This window comes from Bos javanicus, chromosome 28, assembly GCF_032452875.1.
Source record: "Bos javanicus breed banteng chromosome 28, ARS-OSU_banteng_1.0, whole genome shotgun sequence".
Classification (NCBI taxonomy): Eukaryota; Metazoa; Chordata; class Mammalia; order Artiodactyla; family Bovidae; genus Bos; species Bos javanicus.
Genome location: NC_083895.1, coordinates 36,944,236 through 36,963,412, shown reverse-complemented (window position 1 = coordinate 36,963,412; position 19,177 = coordinate 36,944,236). Strand labels below are relative to the sequence as shown.

The 19,177-nt window shown below is 46.0% G+C and overlaps 1 protein-coding gene across 4 annotated transcripts; it reads right to left on the bottom strand.

The window, feature by feature from the left end:
* Positions 1-10,616: 10,616 nt before the first annotated feature.
* Positions 10,617-18,841, bottom strand: LOC133240516 (collectin-43). 4 transcript variants are annotated; one of them, XM_061405478.1, is made up of 8 exons: positions 18,735-18,807; positions 18,054-18,151; positions 17,235-17,436; positions 14,429-14,536; positions 14,035-14,106; positions 13,529-13,645; positions 13,257-13,340; positions 10,618-11,173 (listed from the first exon to the last, which is right to left on the bottom strand). In XM_061405478.1, the coding sequence occupies exons 3-8, from the start codon at positions 17,431-17,433 to the stop codon at positions 10,791-10,793; spliced, it is 963 nt and encodes a 320-aa protein (XP_061261462.1). In that variant the 5' UTR covers positions 17,434-17,436; positions 18,054-18,151; positions 18,735-18,807; the 3' UTR covers positions 10,618-10,790. The 4 variants fall into 4 exon arrangements, with proteins under 4 accessions (XP_061261461.1, XP_061261462.1, XP_061261463.1 ...); XM_061405479.1 differs by having other exon boundaries at positions 17,235-17,463; positions 18,690-18,777; XM_061405477.1 differs by lacking the exon at positions 18,054-18,151 and having other exon boundaries at positions 10,617-11,173; positions 18,735-18,841.
* Between the last annotated feature and the right edge of the window lie 336 nt (positions 18,842-19,177).

The window sequence follows — 19,177 nt, the reverse complement described above, 5'->3', positions numbered from 1 at the left end:
ATCAGTGGGCCCATGCAGGGTCAGGCCACTCAAGATGGCTTCCTCTTATTCTCTGTTCATCCCCCTGCTAGACCAGTCCCTGGTTCACTCACATGACCATCCAAACCTCTTAATTACAGGGCTTAATAGTAACTGTCTGCATGCTTGCTGCCCAGCTGCTGGTTTTCCTGGTACTGATGAGCCAACCTGATGTCAATACCCCTATAAATGGTAGGTTCCTCCCTCAAAGACTGGAGATTGCCACAGTGTGTCTCCTGCTGCCTGCTGGACATGGCATGTTGTTGCTCCAGGGCCCTTCCTCTTTGGGTGTTTGTCTGATAAGCGGTGGCCGTCTCTCCCGCTATCTCTCAGCCCTTTCTTTGGTCTCAGGCTGGGCATCTACAAGTGTGCAGGCCTGTGTGTTGCAGCCCAACAATTGGTGAGTCAGCCAGAAGGCTGCTGAAAGCCCCATGAGGGCCAAAATGTTGATGAATACAGATGGGGAAGGAAAAATTATGGGGTTAGTCCTGGAGTGGCTGTCCACTAGCATGCAGGTTTCTGTGGAATCTGACTACTGTAAGAGATATTTCTCTCTTCCATTATACTGATGACATCCTGCTAACCTCAGTCTCTTTCCAGTTTAAAAGTAGCAGCCTTGTGCTTTTGGTTCACCTGACTGCATGGGGAGGGCTTGTGATACAGGCAAAACACAAGAGTCTTTCTGACTTTATTGCTTTTTACAAAGTACAAACATACCCCTGACCCACCACCTCTAAAAAATTACAGACAAAGGCTTTAGGACATAAACTTAGGGGCAGGATTGGGAATTGGATGGGGCCAGTCACCCTGAACCATTCATTTGGAACCTGTGGAAATGCTGAAATAATAAGAGTAGCCTTGGGCTACACGCACACACAAAACACCCCCACTTTAGCAGCCATGAAGTTCAGAAATGGACTGATAAAAATGCCATACGCTGGAGATTCCACCTGCCCTACAGCCCTACCACTGCCAGGCTAATTGAAGGATGAGTGGACTACTTAAAAAACAACTTATACAGGAAACCCACTGTCTCAACCTGTGAACCAGTAGGCTAACTTCAGTCCCACAAACTTGTAACTAAATATTCCAGGAGCAATCACTCCAGGACCTACATCGTGTAAACCAAAGGAACAAGTCAGCACCATCTGAGTTCAATGATTAACCACCCAAGGTCATTGCCAGCCAATGGTCAGGAGAATAACTCACTTTTGTCCTTGCCACAGGATCTACCCTGCAGGGAAGATATTGTTAATGGCCCTGGGACTAGTAGGGAATCCCCCATGTTTTAGGTTTGCAGCCCTGTGGGGGTTAGTATTAGTACCAGAAGGGGATTTACAGATTTCATCTGGCGCCACCTAAGATAATTACACCAGGCCTCCTTATGGAGAAAGGCACCATTATATTAACACTGTGGTCTGTCACACCCTCTCCAGTATTTGATACTGGCTATGGGGACTGAGGTTGCATAATGATACTGCAGCCCAGACAAAAACCATAGACAGGGGTGGCATTATGTCAGAATGGTGCTGCTGCTTGGATTTTCTTAATGGTCATGATTTTCCCTGCATTGAGCCTGATAAACATCTTATATTTCATCTCTAGTCCGAGCAGAGGGAATCTGTTTGCAGACAGGGCAACAATAGTAACCTCACTACTAAATGAGTCTGATTGTTGGGTCCACAGCGAGATGCCTTTATTGTCTTCCTCTGGAATTCCATGAAAAATTGACCCAATTAATGCCTGGCTCCAAACTTAGCCCATCTTCTGGACTCTCAGCACTCTCTAGTGCTGTGGTGTGTATTTTATGTATGGAATCTGTTTGCAGTGCACCTTGATATACCTGACCCCAGGGATATCAAAGAAGGGGGGGATCAGATATTGTGGGGGTCGGGCAGGTTATTTAGGGGATTAGCAGCCCATTCAAGATAGCTGTTCCCTTTGTTCTCTCTATATCCCCTGCTCAACCAGTCCCTTCTTCACATGACTATTCTATCCTCTTAATTATAGGTCTTAACTAGAAACTGCCTACACACTTGCTCCTACCTTAGCTTCTGGTTTCCGTGGTAACTGATAAGCCAACCTGATGTCAATTCCCCCTGTAAATGGCAGCCTCTCTTCCTCCAGTGTCACAGATTGCTGCCCTGTCCTGCCTGCCATACATGGTGGCTTGTTGCTCTAGGACCCTCCACTTCAGACATGTCGTATCCCCTGGCGAATAATCACTGATATCTTTTTCACTGTGTCACTCTGTCTTCAGTCTCAAGGCAGGGCATCTACAAGGCTTGCAGGCCTGTGAGGTACAGCTCAACAGCAGTGAACAGGGTGCTTGGGTCCCAGGGAACAGTCAGGGAGGTGGCATTGGAGCCTTCTGCCAGGGCATTCACAGACCTACTTCTGCTCTGTTCTGTGTGCTGAGTTCTTTGATTCTAAAGCCATGTCTAGGACAGAAAAAAACGGTGACATGGTCATCAGAAGAAGTAAGAATCCATTTCGGTTTCCCACCAATCTGTCAGGCAGAGGGCAATATCTCTTGGGCCTAATCTTGGGGGTTGTATTTATACCCTTTATCTGGTCCTTGCAAACTACGTACAAATTCAGGGCAAGCGTCTAAGCTGGCTAGCAGTGGCTCCTCCATTGGTTGGTTAAAATGGTGGACTCCTCAACACTATTACCTCTCTTTTTTTCTGTTTCCAGAAAGCTGATGTCTTAATATCTCCCATTTTTTGAGTCCTAGGGTAAATAGTGATCTGCCTCCCAGAGGCCCATTTGAATGGATGGTCAAGAAAGAAAGTCCATGAAACAATTAAGGATTATCCTTGGTTGTGGTGGAAACACAATTGCCTCTGGTTGAGAAATGTTATCTCTCTAAGTTATGAAGATAGTGGTTTGGCTATATCAGAGTCTAAGTCCTCAGGTATATAGGCATCCCTTATAGCCTTTCCCCTCTCTGCTAAGAGCTGTGATCCAAATGAAAAACCACCTTCTGTGGCTCAGATGCCTTCCATGATACAGACATGGATTGATTTCATGCCTTCAGCGCCTGTGCCCACTTGATGTGACTACAAGTGGACATATGGTCAGACACAGGCTCCCACCAAGTCCAGATTCAAAACACCTGAGACTTTAATCAACACACTTCTTACAAGGCTGTATCAGGAGAGGCACTCTCCTGATGAGGCTGAATTTCCTCTCCTTCCATGGGGAACAGAAGAACACAAGGTCTGGCAAGCCAGTTGAAGGAGGATCATAAGTTCTTGGATACCAATGAGTGTTTCAGAGACTGATATACCCCAAACCACTATCTTCATAAATTAGAGAACATTTCTCAACCAGAGGCAATTGTGTTTCCACCCCAACCAAGGATAAGGGCACTGACCCAAATGATGAGGTTATTCTGAGGGGTAGAGGAGGGTGGGTTTGGGGCAGGGTCTGTATGTGCTCCCAGGGTTCTCTGGCCCAAGATTCTGATGAACCAATATTGCCTTTGTTTCCATATTTACTTTAGGACTTACCAGTCAGGCAGTCCTCAGCACAGGTGTACTTTCCAGATAAGGGATAAAGTAATAAGGAACATGCCCAACCAGCCTAATCCTTCATTGTTTCATATACTTTCTTTCTTGACCATCCATTCAAATGGGCCTGGAACCACTCAGCCACCTGTGGCCACTTGTGTTTCCAAGGGATGCACATTAACTACTAGGATTTGAGTTAATGCTGACTTGGGCACCCAAAAGGTATCAAGATAAATATGTCTTCCTGGGAGTTCCCTGGTAGCCTAGTGGTTAGGATTGCCAGCTTTCACTTCCGTGACCCGGGTGCAGTCCCTGGTCAGGGAACTGAAATCCCATAAGTTACACTGGCCAAAACAAAACCCAGAAAAAGAAAAAAGTCGTCTTCCCCACATGCTCTCAGACTGAAGTCCCTGTAACCCATATCTTATTGGTTTTGTTTTTGGTTGCAGCATGAGAGATCCTAGTTCCCCAACTAGGTATGGCACCCATGCCTCCTGTGTTGGAAGCACAGAGTTTTAACCCCTGGATCTCCAGGGAATTCCCCCATAGCCTATTGGGAACTATAACATTTGCAAAAAATCTTATCTCTAATAAGTTGCTTTATTTGTTGGTAGTCCAAATGTGGCTTCTCCTAGAATAGTTTTCTTTCTAGCTCTCTTTGATCACTGGATACATTAAGTTTTATTTCCTTTTTATGTGGACTATTCCATTCAAAATTATTCTACAGGTCTGGTCTTTAACTGTCCTATGTCAACCCCATCTGAAATGTTACAAAAAAGAAATCCTGGTCTGAAAACTGGGAAAATCGGTGTCGTTTTAATCTGGAGATCTCATGCTATTTGTTGTTCATTATTCTGTAGCATTGATTGCAGTGATCAAGGACAATGTACCATCAAGTTGACCCTGTTGCTTGCATTCTCGACAGTGTTCACATGTGACTTCATTTTCTACTATGAGGCGAATAACAAGGACAGTTCCCTTCCCCATCAGTGAATGCACCAAACCAAGTTTTCCTCCATTGGTAGAAGATACAGAAAAATTCATTATGTAATCCTTCATATTCTATGATATAACATGCAAAAATTTCTTAGCAAAATATTTTATATACACTATTGATTCAATCGTGCTAGCCCAGGTTGTCTCTACCTTGACCCTGAGAGAGAACGAAAGAGAAATTCAAGCACATCTGGATTCTAGTTTCTGGAATGCCAATTTCTTTTTTGATTGAAATACACTTGGCACACAGCACTGTATAAATTTACATTGTTGCTGTTCAGTCTCTCAGTCATGTCCGACTCTTTGTGACCCCACGGACTGCAGCATGCCAGGCTTCCCTGTCCTTCACCATGTCCCGGAGCCTGCTCAAACTCATGTCTGTTGTTTCAGTGACGCCATACAACCATCTCATTTTCTGTTGTCTCTGTCTCCCACCAAACCTAAATGTACAACATATTAATTTGATTCATATGTGTATTGTAATATGATTTCCATGGTAGTGATAATTAGCACCTCTATCATAAAACTTAATTTCTTTTTAGTGAATGAAATATTACATTCTAGTATCTTAACATACAATAGAATATTGTTGTCTGTGTGGTGTATTTGATCTCTAGGACATATTTATTACTTGTTGCAAGTTTGTACACTACAAAATATGTTCTAACTCCCCCTGCCCCCCACTGATTCTCCTAGTAACCATAGACTCTGTTTTTATGAATTTGGCTGGTTTTCATTTCCACGTGTAAGTCATATCTTACATATTTGTCTTTCTCTGCCTGACTTATGTCACTTAGTCGAATGTCCTCAAGATCCATCCGTGTTGTTGCAAATGTCAGGATATACTTCTTATGTCTGAATAATATTCCATTGTGTGAATGTGTGTATCTCATGTTCTTTATCCATTCATTTGTTGATGGGCACCTAGTTGTTTTTACATCTGAGCTATTAAGAATAATGCTATAAAAAACATAGGAGTGCATCTATCTCTTTAGAAACCTGTTTTCATTTCCTTTTGGTGTATACCCAGAAACGGAACTGCTAGACCATTGGGTAGATCTGTTTAATTTTTTGAAGAATCTCTGTGTTGTTTTCCATAGTAGCTGAACCGACTTGCATTCCCACAAAGAGCGTACACAACAAGTTCACTTTTCTTTTCCTTCTTGTCGAAACTTGCCATCCCTTGTCCTCTTGGTGATAGCCATTCTTAAAAGTGTGAGGTGATAGTTTATTGTGGTTTTGATGCGTATTTCTCTGATTAGTTCCTTTGAGCATCTTTTCATGTACCTGTTAACCATTTATGTGTTTTCTTTGGAAAATGTTTGTTTCATCCCTTTGCCCATTTTAAAATCACATTGCTGTTGAGTTGTATGAGTTCTTCACATGTTTTGGATATTAACCACTGTACTTGGTTTGCAAAAATATTCTCTTGTTGCTTGCCATTTCATTTAATTGTTCCTTTTGCTGTGCAGAGGCTTCTAAATTTGATGTAGTCACGGTGTTTTGTTTTTGTTGTGTGTGCCTTTGGTGTCATATCTAAAAGCTCATTACCAAGATCGATGTTGAAGAACTTCTACCCTGTTTTCTTCCTGGAGTAGTATGATATCATGCCCTATATTTATGATTGATTTTGAGTTAATATTTGTGACTGTTTTATGATAGTGGTCCAGTTTGATTGTTCTGCAGCTTGATCCAGTTTTCTCAATACCACTGACTGAAGAGACTGTCCTTTTCCCATTAGGTGTTCTTGGCTCCAGTCTCAAACATTTTTACCATATTTATATGGTTTCATTCTGGATTCTTTGTTCTGTTCTACTGGTCTCTGTGTTTGTTTTTATTCTAGAACCATATTATTACTCTTGATTTGTGGTGTATTTTTAAATCAGGTGGTGTAAATCTCCAACTTTGTTCTTCCTCAGAATTATTTTGGCTATTCAGGGTCTTTTGTGATCCATACAGATTTGGGACTTTTGTTTCTATTTCTGTGAAAATTTCCATTAGAATTTGAAAGGGATGGAATTGAAACTCTAAGTGTTGACCTGTATCTATAAATCTATTTTCTATAATTAAATCTATGACCATTTTCACAATATTAACTCTTTCAATCAATAAACATCGAATGTCTTTCCATTTGTTTTTGCCTCTGACTTCTTTCAACAAAACTGTGTACTTTTCATTGAACAGATATTTCACTTAAGTGATTAATTTTTTTCTAGGCATTTTATTGTTTTAAGCTATTGAAAAGGTCTAATTCATTTCCTTTCCAGATATCTCATTTTTCATTATATACTAATACTGATTTCTGTATGTTGATTTTTTTTTTCAGTTTTACTGACTTTGTTTCCAACAATTTTGGTTTGTCTTTGGGATTTTCTATATGTAAAGTTATATGCAAGGAATGACAATTTACTTCTTTTTTATTTAGATGCATTTCATTCCTTTGTGTTGCCTAAATATTCTGGCTGGGACTTCCAGTTCTATGTTGAATAAGAGTGATAAGAGAGGGTATCTTAGCCATCTGTATGTCTCCTTTGGAGAAATGTCTATTTAGTTCTTTGGCCCATTTTTTGATTGGATCGTTTCTTTTTCTGGATTTGAGCTGCAGGAGTTGCTTGTGTATTTTTGAGATTAGTTGTTTTCAGTTACTTCATTTGCTATTATTTTTTCCCATTCTGAAGGCTGTCTTTTCACCTTGCTTATAGTTTCCTTTGTGGTGCAGAAGCTTTAAGTTTAATTAGTCCCATTTGTTTATTTTTGCTTTTATTTCCAATATTCTGGGAGGTGGGTCATAGAGGATCCCGCTGTGATGTATGTCAGAGAGCATTTTGCCTATGATATCCTCTAGGAGTTTTATAGTTTCTGGTCTTACGTTGAGATCTTTAATCCATTTTGAGTTTATTTTTGTGTATGGTGTTAGAAAGTGTTCCAGTTTCATTCGTTTACAAGTGGTTGACCAGTTTTCCCAGCACCACTTGTTAAAGAGATTGTCTTTAATCCATTGTATATTCTTGCCTCCTTTGTCAAAGATAAGGTGTCCATAGGTGTGTAGATTAATCTCTGGGCTTCTATTTTGTTCCATTGATCTATATTTCTGTCTTTGTGCCAGTACCATACTGTCTTGATGACTGTGGCTTTGTAGTAGAGCCTGAAGTCAGGCAGGTTGATTCCTCCAGTTCCATTCTTCTTTCTCAAGATTGCTTTGGCTATTCGAGGTTTTTTGTATTTCCATGCAAATTGTGAAATTATTTGTTCTAGCTCTGTGAAAAATATTGTTGGTAGCTTGATAGGAATTGCATTGAATCTATAGATTGCTTTGGGAAGTATACTCATTTTCACTATATTGATTCTTCTGATCCATGAACATGGTAAATTTCTCCATCTATCAGTGTCCTCTTTGATTTCTTTCACCAGTGTTTTACAGTTTTCTATATATAGGTCTTTAGTTTCTTTAGGTAGATATGTTCTTAAGTATTTTATTCTTTTTGTTGCAATGGTGAATGGAATTGTTTCCTTAATTTCTCAGTTTTCTCATATTAGTGTACAGGAATGCAAGGGATTTCTGTGTGATGATTTTATACTCTGCCACTTTAGTATATTCATTGATTAGTAATTTTCTGGTGAAGTCTTTAGGGTTTTCTATGTAGAGAATCATGTCATCTGCAAACAGTGAGAGTTTTACTTCTTCTTTTCCAATTTGGATTCCTTTTATTTCTTTTTCTGCTCTGATTGCTGTGGCCAAAACTTCCAATACTATGTTGAATAGTAATGGTGAAAGTGGGCACCCTTGTCTTATTCCTGACTTTAGGGGAAATGCTTTCAATTTTTCACCATTGAGGATAATGTTTGCTGTGGTTTTGTCATATATAGCTTTTATTATGTTGAGGTATGTTCCTTCTATTCCTGGTTTCTGGAGAGTTTTTACCATAAATGGATGTTGAATTTTGTCAAAGGCTTTCTCTGCATCTATTGAGATAATCATATGGCTTTTATTTTTCAATTTGTTAATGTGGTGTATTACATTGATTTGCGGATATTGAAGAATCCTTGCATGCCTGGGATAAAGCCCACTTGGTCATGATGTATGATCTTTTGAATTTGTTGTTGAATTCTGATTGCTAGAAATTTGTTAAGGATTTTTGCATCTATGTTCATCAGTGATATTGGCCTGTAGTTCTCTTTTTTTGTGGGATCTTTGTCAGGTTTTGGTATTAGGGTGATGGTGGCCTCATCGAATAAGTTCGGAAGTTTACCTTTCTCTGCAATTTTCTGTGAGAGTTTGAGTAGGGTAGGTAGGTGTTCAGTTCAGTTCAGTCACTCAGTCGTGTCCGACTCTTTACAACCCCATAAATCACAGCACGCCAGGCCTCCCTGTCCACCACCAACTCCCGGAGTTCACCCAGACTCATGTCCATCGAGTCAGTGATGCCATCCAGCCATCTCATCCTCTGTCGTCCCCTTCTCCTCCTGCCCCCAATCCCTCCCAGCATTCGAGTCTTTTCCAATGAGCCAAGTCTTCGCATGAGGTGGCCAAAGTACTGGAGTTTCAGCTTTAGCATCATTCCTTCCAAAGAAATCCCAGGGCTGATCTCCTTAGCCCTTCTCACAATTTTAAGAAGACATACAGATGGCTAACAAACACATTCAAAGATGCTCAACATCACTCAGTATCAGAGAAATGCAAATCAAAACCACGGCAGTCAGAATGGCTGCTATCCAAAAGTCTACAAGCAGTAAATGCTGGAGAGAGTGGGAAGAAAAGGGAACCCTCTTCCACTGTTGGTGGGAATGCAAACTAGTACAGCCACTATGGAGAACAGTGGGGAGATTCCTTAAAAAAACTGGAAATAGAACTGCATATGACCCAGCAATCCCACTGCTGGGCATACACACTGAGGAAACCAGAATTGAAAGAGACACGTGTACCCCAATGCTCATCACAGCACTGTTTATAATAGCCAGGACATAGAAGCAACCTAGATGTCCATCAGCAGATGAATGGATAAGAAAGCAGTGGTACATATACACAGTGGAGTATTACTCAGCCATTAAAAAGAATTCATTTGAATCAGTTCTAATGAGGTGGATGAAACTGGAGCCTATTATACAGAGTGAAGTAAGCCAGAAAGAAAAACACCAATACAGTATACTAAGGCATACATATGGAATTTAGAAAGATGATAATGATAACCCTGTATGGGAGACAGCAAAAGAGACACAGATGTATAGAGCAGTCTTTTGGACTCTGTGGGAAAGGGAGAGGGTGGGTTGATTTGGGAGAATGGCACTGAAACATGTATAATATCATATATGAAACGAATTGCCAGTCCAGGATTGATGCATGATACTGGATGCTTGGGGCTGATGCACTGAGACAACCCAGAGGGATGGTACGGGGAGGGAGGAGGGAGGGGGGTTCAGGATCGGGAACACGTGTATACCTGTGGTGGATTTATGTTGATGTATGGCAAAACCAATACAATATTGTAAAGTAATTAACCTCCAATTAAAATAAATTAAAAACAGAGAGGGTATCTTTCTGACTCAGCTGGTAAAGAGTCTGCATGCAGTGCAGGAGACCTGGGTTTGATTCCTGGGTTGGGAAGATCCCCTGGGGAAGGGAAAGGCTACCCAATCCAGTATTCTGGCCTGGAGAATTCCATGGACTGATTAGCCCATGGGCTGACAAAGAGTTGGACACTACTGAGAGACTTTCACTTTCACTTTCCTTGTCTTGACAATGATCTTGGAGAAAAATCTTTTTCTTTTTCACCATTGTGTAGAGTGTTAGCCAGAGCTGAGGTGCCTGCTACTCTCTGTGGATGTCCAGGAGAGGAGGAGAGAAGAGTGAAAAGGGTGAAGGATAAAAAGATTGAAGGCAGGAGAGGAAAGGGAAGGATGTAGCAGTGACTAGTGGGGTCAAATGCAGTCCATATTTGGCAGACGTGCAGGGCTAGACACCTGTCTTGTTGAGGAGGAGACTCTGAAGTTTTCAACAAGGGCATATTGGAGACCTCCTTTTAGCCTTGCCCCTGAGTCAGCAAGCTGCCCGCCCCCACCGCCCTTTTTTGTGATAAATCTTCCAGATGTGAAGCCAGTTTCAAACTTTATTCTGAGGGGAGACTTCCATAGGAGGCCTGCCTTGTGGCCTCATCCCGTGGCTCAGTGGGGAAGCTGTGAGCAGCAGAGGGTCACCTTTTTATTGGGATGTTGGCAGCTCACAGCTCTGGGCACTGCCCCCTTCCCTGGGGTGGGTGGGGGAGCTCAAAACTCGCAGATCACGAGGAGTTGCTCACTGCAGGGTACGTCATTCCACTTGCCCTCTGGATAGATCTGCACACAGTTCTCTGGTTGTCCAGCATTGTTGTTGTTGGGCTCCCCACTGGCCCAGTTGGAATAGACCAGTGACTCCCCCGTGGGGTAGGTGAACTTGCCCTCCGTGGAGATGTCATTCATGCTCAGGTAAGCATTATTGTTCTTGGCTCTGACCAGCTGTGTCACAGCCTCATTCTCAGCTGCAGAGCGTGGGGAGGCCAGCTGTCCCTTAGCCTCTCTGCAGATCTGCTGGGCATCCAAATATGATTTTACAGCATCTGCCATCTTGAAGATCTTCTCTCCAGCAGCCACGCCATCAGGGAAGAGCACCGCTAGGGGAAGAGGAGAGTCCTAGACTTTGTGTTCCAACCAGAATCCCCAGCCTCCCCTCCAGGTACCAGGGCAGCAGATAGGAAGAAAGTGAGGCACTTGGTTCTGAAGAGCCCTGGACCTATGATGTGCCCTGTGAGTGGTGCCATGGTCTCCAGGTACAGATGAGGACCCTGGAACTCGGGTGCTTATGTAAGAGGCCCAAAGTTGCCCAGCTGTCAGATGTAGATGAGAATCAGACCCTGTTGGATGTGACACTAAAGCTCCCACGTGCACTTTCTGTGCGTCCCCGTGATGTTTACCAGAATCCAGGATTTTAATTACTGTGTAAACAGGAATGACTTTGGCAGGGAAATGACACCATGTAGCCCAGGGCAGTTCCTGAGAGTGTGGAAAACACCAAACAGGCAGCTCACTCTCACCCTTGCATGATGACTGGGCATGTGGAGTTGTCTGAGCTGTTCTGTGCTGTGTGAAGGGGTGAGGAGAAATGGGAGGACAGGGGTGCATCTGAGAGCAGCCAAGTGCTGACCTCTGCACTGGGGGCAGTCCAGTGTTGGCTTCCATATGCTTGCAGGTGATGCTACAGCCAGTCAGCCTCCCTGGACCACTGGGCAGGGGATCTGAGAGCTGTATGTAGGGGTTAGGGGCAGGGTGGGATCAGCTGTCTGGGCCTCAGAAGGCCATATGTTCTGCCCCACACTGGCAATGACAGCCCAGGTGGCAAGGGAAAGTCGCTTACCTTTTCAGAGTCTAATCCCTTATTTCTAAGGTAGTGGTACACTATGTAACAGCATTCCTTATGTGGTGTGTTAAGTGTCTCTTTCTGTGCCATCCCATCCATACCACTCTGACTTCCAGGGTCATTCATGGAAATCTTCAGGGCTCCTAAGAGGGCTCACTGGACTGGTTCAGAACCCAGGAAGCATCCTGACCCGCTGCCTTTTTCCTTTGAGTAGCTTCAATAAGCAGTTGGAGACCAGATTTTCCACGGAGTCAGGGTGGCACCCAGACAGCCCTGGACAAGGACAGGGCAAGCTCATGTGCCATGATTGGTTTACATCCCATTCATCTGGGTGATAGGTGTGCCTATGTGTGCCTGTGTGTTCATGTATGTAGATGGAGTGGACTGAGTGGTGTTTAGGTACATGTGTGTGGCCAGCACATATGCCCAAGTTCTCCTTTGTATCAGTCTCCATATGAGGGAGTAAATAGGTGTGCAGATATGCTTGTGCAAGGAGGAAGACATGAACTGCTGGAAATGATCATCCCACTACTTCAATACTTAGTTGGCTTGAGTCCATGGGAGCCAAGTTGGCTCCTATGGACTTCAGAAAACTCCTTTTTCAATCACTGAGGTTTGACGAATATTGTGGATTCAAAGCTGACTTCGGAGAAAGCAGAGAAGGAGAAGGTGCAGTTGGTGGAGAGTACCAGGGCACAGGGCACTCAGGTGTGTGCTCCAGGAGGCCTCAGCCTGATTAGGATCCAGACTTAGGGAAGAATCTCTGCTTAAATACCTAAGCAGATGCAGGGAGAGTGTAGTACTGGCCAGATACTGGAGGCAGCCTGCCCCTGCCAGACTCAGAACATCTTTAGGGTGAGATTCTTGGTGGCCGTACACCAAGGTCAGGTCCCCAGCAGCATTGACCCCCACAGGCAGCATCCCACCTGCACTCCCAGGATCAGTCCTGGATTCTCTGCTGCCCTGCGCTGTTTGGCTGCTTCTCTGTGCACTTGTACCCCTGGCCACACAGAGGGAAGAAATGCATCAGAGGTTGGATGACCCCTTATCTGTCATAGGAACCCACCCAGGGTAGGCCGGGGTAAGTTCTGTTGAACTGGTGATGTGGACCGCATCCTCCTCCTTGTCCCGTGCATCTACTTGGGCCCCTGGAGCACGTGGGGCATGGCTCTGTCCCAGCCCTGTCCTTAGCCCCGCTCCTGCCCCAGGTCTAGGTCCAGTCCCAGTCATGGTCCCAGGAAGTCCAGTTTAGACCCAAGCCCAGTGAACTCCAAGCCAAGCCCAGACTCAGTCTGAGGCCTGCCTTCGGTGGCAGCTCAGGGTCGGGTTCAGGACCTCACCTTTCCTGTACTGAGTGACTATGTTCTGGAGGCGTTGAACTTCTCCCTCTAAGTTTCTCATCCGCTGCCTTAGAGTATCAACCTCTGCAGGAGAGAGAGGCCAAGTGAAGACAGATCCAGCGCTGCCTGGGGTCACTCAGAGCCCAGGGCTCAGGGAAGGGTGACGCATCTTGGGGGTGGGATAAGGACGTGGGATGCATGAGAGGAGATGCTGAACTGAAGAGGGCCTGCTGGCCCCTCCACACCCACTAGAGCCCCCAGACCTTTCTTACCTGGGACCGAAGTCTCCCCCCTTGCTCCTTTTTCTCCAGGATCACCTCTGTCTCCCTTCAGTCCTGGGGGACCCATGGCACCTGAAGGTCCCTGTGGACCGATGGCTCCAACAGGCCCTGGGATCAGAAAAGAATTGTTGTGTGAGTTCTGGGCACACTTTCCTGCAATTTTCACCTCCCCCAGTACATGGACTGTCATATCCTCAGCAGTATGCCCTCCCTCTGTACAAATGGCCCTCAGTGCCTGGATCCTCTGTGTGCATCCTCTCTGTACACTGACTGTCCCTTAACCCAACAACCAGCCTTCCCTGAACACAAATAGTCCCTGCTGCTCACATCACCCTCTCCCTGGAGATAGACAGTTCCCAGAGCCCAAAGCTGGCTCTCTCCCTGGAATGCCAGCTCTGACCTGGAGGGTGGTGGTGGTAGGCACAGGGGAACATGAGCCCATCCCCATGTCCATTGCTCAACTGCTGCCCCAGCACTTCCAGGGGCTCTGGGCTCACCAGGGGTACCTCTCTCTCCTTTGAGACCTGCGGGGCCTGGGGAGCCGGGCATGCCTGGGGCACCCACTCCTCCTGAGGAAGGAACACATTGGAGAAACATGGCTGAGAGTGCGCTCGGCAGATACCATTTCCTAAGCAGTTCAGGTTGACACCCACAGCTCCAGGTGAGAGAGCGACCTGGGAGACTGCTCCTGACCACCTGGTCTCCTCCAGGAACAGTATTGGGGAAATTCAGTCAGTGTAGGACTGTGGGGGGAGAGGCCCAGGCCAGGCCTACCAGGCGCGGAGGTTCCAGGCTTCTTCAGGCTCTGTGCACATACCTTGGTCCCCACCACGGCTGCCAACATCACCCCTCCCTTCTCCCTCCTTCACCTGCCACATACCACCCTCCTACCTTCGGGCCCAGGTTCTCCTTTGGGTCCTGGTGTGCCTGGAGGTCCCATGCTCCCCTGCCTCCCTGAGGGGCCCTCTCTTCCAGCTGGTCCAGGCATACCTGGAGGCCCTGGGAAAAAGGACCAGCCTAGTCAGTGACACTGAATCTCCTTGGAAGTGGAGTGCATAAGAGATGAGGCTAAAAGATCTTTAGCCTCCTCCTAAAGATATTGTCCCCTGAGAAGCTCCAGTCTTCCCTGAAATAACCCCATGGAGATTGAAGGCAGGAGCAAAACGTGATGACAGAGAAGGGGATGGTTTGATGGCATCACCACCTCAAGGGACATGAGTTTGAGCAAACTCCAGGAAATAATGTAGAACAGGGAATCCTGGCATGTTGCAGTCCATGGGGTTACAAAGAGTCAGATGGGGACTGAGTGACTGAAATACAAGAAGTGTACTTAAATGCCTTATCTCCTGGCCATTTACATTCATTTATTCCACAAGTACTCACTGAGATTCTACTACATACCAGGTGCTGTCATGGGATTCTTTGTGGGAAAAACAAACAAACAAAAAAACAGATAAAATCCCTTCCTCATGGAGCTTAAACTCAGCTATGTAGAAATAGATAATAAAAATTAAAGTGTACAACAGATGGTAATTCATCAGATCAGAATAAGTGCTACAGAGGTAAATTGAAGCCTAGAGAATTGGCGGGGGTGTCTTCCAAATAGGATGGCCAGAGAGGGAGTCTATGAATGAAGCTGTAAAGGGGGTGAGGAGTGAGCCATGGGGATGTGTATGGACTGAGCAAGGACAGGGCCCTGGGGAGGCAGGGGGATGTGCGTGCTCAGGGACCAAGAAGGAGCCAGTGTGGTCAGAGTCCAGGGAATGTGGGAGGAGGGGAAGGAAATGAGCTCAGAGAGATCAGCAGAGCTGGGTGGTGGGAATGCTATGGGGTGTGAGGTTTTACTCCCAGGGGAGAATTGTCCCCCTGGATGAACTCTCTCACTGAATCCTTCTGGGCAGGAATCTCAGAGGCACTGAGGAAAGAAGGAATTGTCCCTGGAAATACAGCCCCCCAAGCAGGGCCCAGGTGTTATTGGCCCTGCACGACACGTCTGGGGCATCACCAAGTGACCCAGCCCCACCCTCTATCTCTGCTCAGGGGTCTGTCCTCTCAGGCCCATCTTGTCCTTTACATCAGGTTCTTGGGAACATGTGTGTCAGAATCTGTGGGGGAGGTTGTCCCCAGTGCAGACTCTGGCCCCACCCAGCCCTACTGGTCAGGATCTGAGGATGCTCGGATCTCCAGGAAATTCTCAGACCTGTCACCGTTGAAGGATGACAGTGCCTGGATCTGGGGAGCCAGTGTGGAGCCTGGTCTTGGCCCGACTGTGCACTGTGCTCTCTCCAAGCACCAACCCAAAGCCAGGCTTGGAATGCACAAAAAGGGAGGTCTGGGGTACATCATGCAGCTGAGAGCCACTGTAGGGAAAGTCTCTACCCCACCCCCTGCCCTGCGATTCAATTCAGGACACTCTGGGAGCTAGAGAATGCTAGTACCTTGAATACCACCCCACTATTGAGTTCACTTCTAGGCAGCCTTATTAAGGCCCAGTTCATTCATGCTGGAAGCTACTTTCTGTCTGTAAAGGACAGACAGATACTTACAAAGACTGGGGTGTGTAGGAACCAGCAACAAAGATCCTGCAAATGTTGCTCATTTCCTTCTTCCCCAACCAAAATACAAACTAGAGAAAGTTCAAAGATCTCAGTTGATCCCCCCCACAGCCCTGGTTCAGTGCCACGGTGGTGCCCTTATCCTTGTTGCTGGTTCATTGAATTCTCACTTCTTGCCAGTAACACCCAGATCTTCTCCTGTGGGGCAGTGTTTCTCAGACACTTCCCTTAATAAGCAGTATCTTGGGAAACCTCAGGAGAATCCACCTGATTGCTGATTACAGCAAGAGGATGCAACATTATCCTAAAGCCTCACCAAAAAATAATAATAATAATAATAAATGTGGTGGTGGGGGAAGGCTTGGCTCAACTATTTGTCACTGTATGGTCATATTATTTCCATCCAAAGATGAGCAAATTGAGACTCAGAAACACTGAATGACTTTTCCCTAGGGGACTGTTGTTGAAACAGAGCTAGTAGACAAGCACAGATGTGTCTGAAAAAGAAACTCATGTCCTTTTCGCCTTCCAGGTTGGGTTTCACTTAGCATCTTTGTGTCACAGTTGTCTTCCCTGTCAAATGTGATTAATGCATCACTTGTTAGAGTTTTGGTGGGATTAAATAAACTACTCAAGGGAACTCCTAAGCACAGGGCTGGACTGTGAAATATAAGCTTCCTTTCTTTCCCTCTGTAATATATTTAGGGAAAATCCTTTTATTCAGGCTTGCTTATGGGGCTACAGTGTCTCAGCCTTTCCCACCCATCATGGAGTAGAGCTTAATTAAATATTAAAAATCTTTAACATCATGCAGAGGCACTATTCCAAATGGACTGTAGTTAAGTTCTAGAGCAGACGACTCCAAATACCAGTCATTTACTCTTTGTGCATTTTGGGCTGGTGGGAGTCAGAAGATTCAAGGGGAGGAATAAGGACAGCTGATGATGAAGCTGGAGGCTCAGGGCAGCCAGTCTTAGTGAACCAGTAAAGCCGTGTTTTAGGTGGGCTCAAAATCTGGGTGAAACCCACCCATTGAGGAAGAAGATTATCTATAAGGCTTCACCCGCAGAGGACTCAGTTTCTGGCTTGGTTACAAGTGCCCACCCCTTCCCACCAAGACAGGCCCATGGTCCCAGATCTACCTGGATCCCCCTTCTCTCCCCGGGGGCCTTCTTTCCCATCTCGTCCATCATGACCACGAAGGCTATCTGCTGGTGGAGCACACACAACCAGGGTGCAGGGATCGGTGAGGGTTTTCTCAGAATAGACATCCATTTCTTCACCCAGGAAACTCTGGGACTGTGTGAGCAAGAGTAATATGGAGAGAGGGAGGGGAAGCATGTCCTATAGGCAGAGGAATACAAAGAGGGGCTGCTCTTGGTCCAAGGATGAGGATTAGGGCTGGCCCAGCTCCTTGAGATCAGAAGAAGCCCTTCCCTCATCTCCTCTCCCATCCTCTGGAGACAAGAGCAGCAGGGCTCCAAAAGCAGTTTACGGAAAGTTAGGATAAGGTCTGGCCAGGGAGGACATGTGTGGACAGCTGGGCCTCTGACCTGGTCTGCCAGCAGCATGAACCTACTCTCAGATGCTCTGTGTCATCCCTTTTTGGGCTTGTCATCCTTGCCAGGGGCACTGTGACCAGGATGTAGAATTCCTCACTGAGGCCATTGTCACACCAGGGGGGACTCACTGAGGGCCCTCGGGTGGGACCTGTCCCCTCTCTGGACCTGCTTATCCTTTTCTGTATCAGTAAGGTGGTTGACCTAGCTGTGACAAGGCAGACTTGTTTCCTCTCACTTGCTGTTCTGGATAGACTAGTATTGGAGGTCTGCAGTGCTGTCTGAAGAAAAGCCAGCGTCCTAAACTGGGTGAGGTCTGTCCTGAGCACAGGATGGGTGCATGACTGTGTGTTTACCAGGGTTTGTCATCCCTGAGCTCCACGAGAAAAGTCCCTGGCATACCTAGAGTCTGTCCAGACTTCCAAGAGGAGTTGGGCCAGCGGCCTCATGGAGGAAGGGACATGTGAGACGCACAGTTAGCGGAAGGCTGGCTTCAGGGGCTGAAAGAGCAGATGTCCAATAGAGCTTCCAATTACCATCAGAAAGGGACTGAGGAGCTAAGTGAGATCAGGGGTGGGTACAGGACATGGTTCAGTCCCACTGTTGGGCTTCTTTCTTCTCTGAGGCAGAAACTGTAAAGCTTTGACCATGGAAAGGGCTCATGGGCATTGGAAAGACTTGAAAGAAAGCCTGAGTGACCTGTGCAAAAAAAGACAGAGGGCCACTGGCTGGCTGAGGTAGTGGGAGGAAAGGGGCTTTCTGAACAGAGAAGTGCCTCCTTCCAAGAGAACGATGAATTGCATTTACCATGGGGACAATGGCATCAGAGATCTGGTTGGATGTCACATCCAACTCTCCCTTTCTCCCAGCCCAGGAAACACATCTCCCACCAAACAAAAGGAACACAGTGCAGAGCATCCATTACTACCTTGTACCCCACCTCCAACACTCACCCTCCTAGACTGGAACAGCTATATAGACCCTGCCTTCCTCAGCACCAGTAGGATAAAGCACCCATTCAGGCAGGAAGATACTCACGGGACACAGGAAAGCAAGTTGAGAGGCTAGGACAGGGACATTCACAGTTGCGTCCTCTAGGGTTTCAGAACCTCCACACAAATTGAAGTTCCTCAGCCAATATTGAGTATTTATACCTACGCTGTAACCTGAGGTTCCAGTGCCAGTTTCCAGAGAAAAGATTGACAAATTTTGGCTTGTTGACTCAGTCAAATCGCCCCCACCTGGGTTCTGGACATTTGCCGCTGATGTTCATGGCTCAAAACACACATTAGAGTTCAAAGAGCACCCTCAGCCCAGGATCTCATGGGTTCCTCACTGCAGCCCTGAGAGTTTAGTGGCAGCACCAGCGTCTGTGTTTCACGGATGTCCAGGAATCCAAGGTCCAGAGAAGACCAGCAAGTTGCACAATCATCTAGAGTTCTTTCAAAAGCGGCCTGCCTCTGCAGAGTCCAAGAAACAGCACCCGCTGTGCACATTTCTCTTCCTTCTCATCTCAACATGACTGC

Bases quoted from the DNA above. Each gene is read 5' to 3' on its own strand.
- LOC133240516 (XM_061405477.1), bottom strand. From the start codon at position 17,433: ATGCTTCCCCTCCCTCTCTCCATATTACTCTTGCTCACACAGTCCCAG. The intron at 14,107-14,428 runs GTAGGAGGGTGG...TTCCTTCCTCAG, and splicing joins AGGAGAACCTGGGCCCGAAG to GAGGAGTGGGTGCCCCAGGC. The intron at 13,646-14,034 runs GTGAGCCCAGAG...TTCTGATCCCAG, and splicing joins AGGAGAGAGAGGTACCCCTG to GGCCTGTTGGAGCCATCGGT.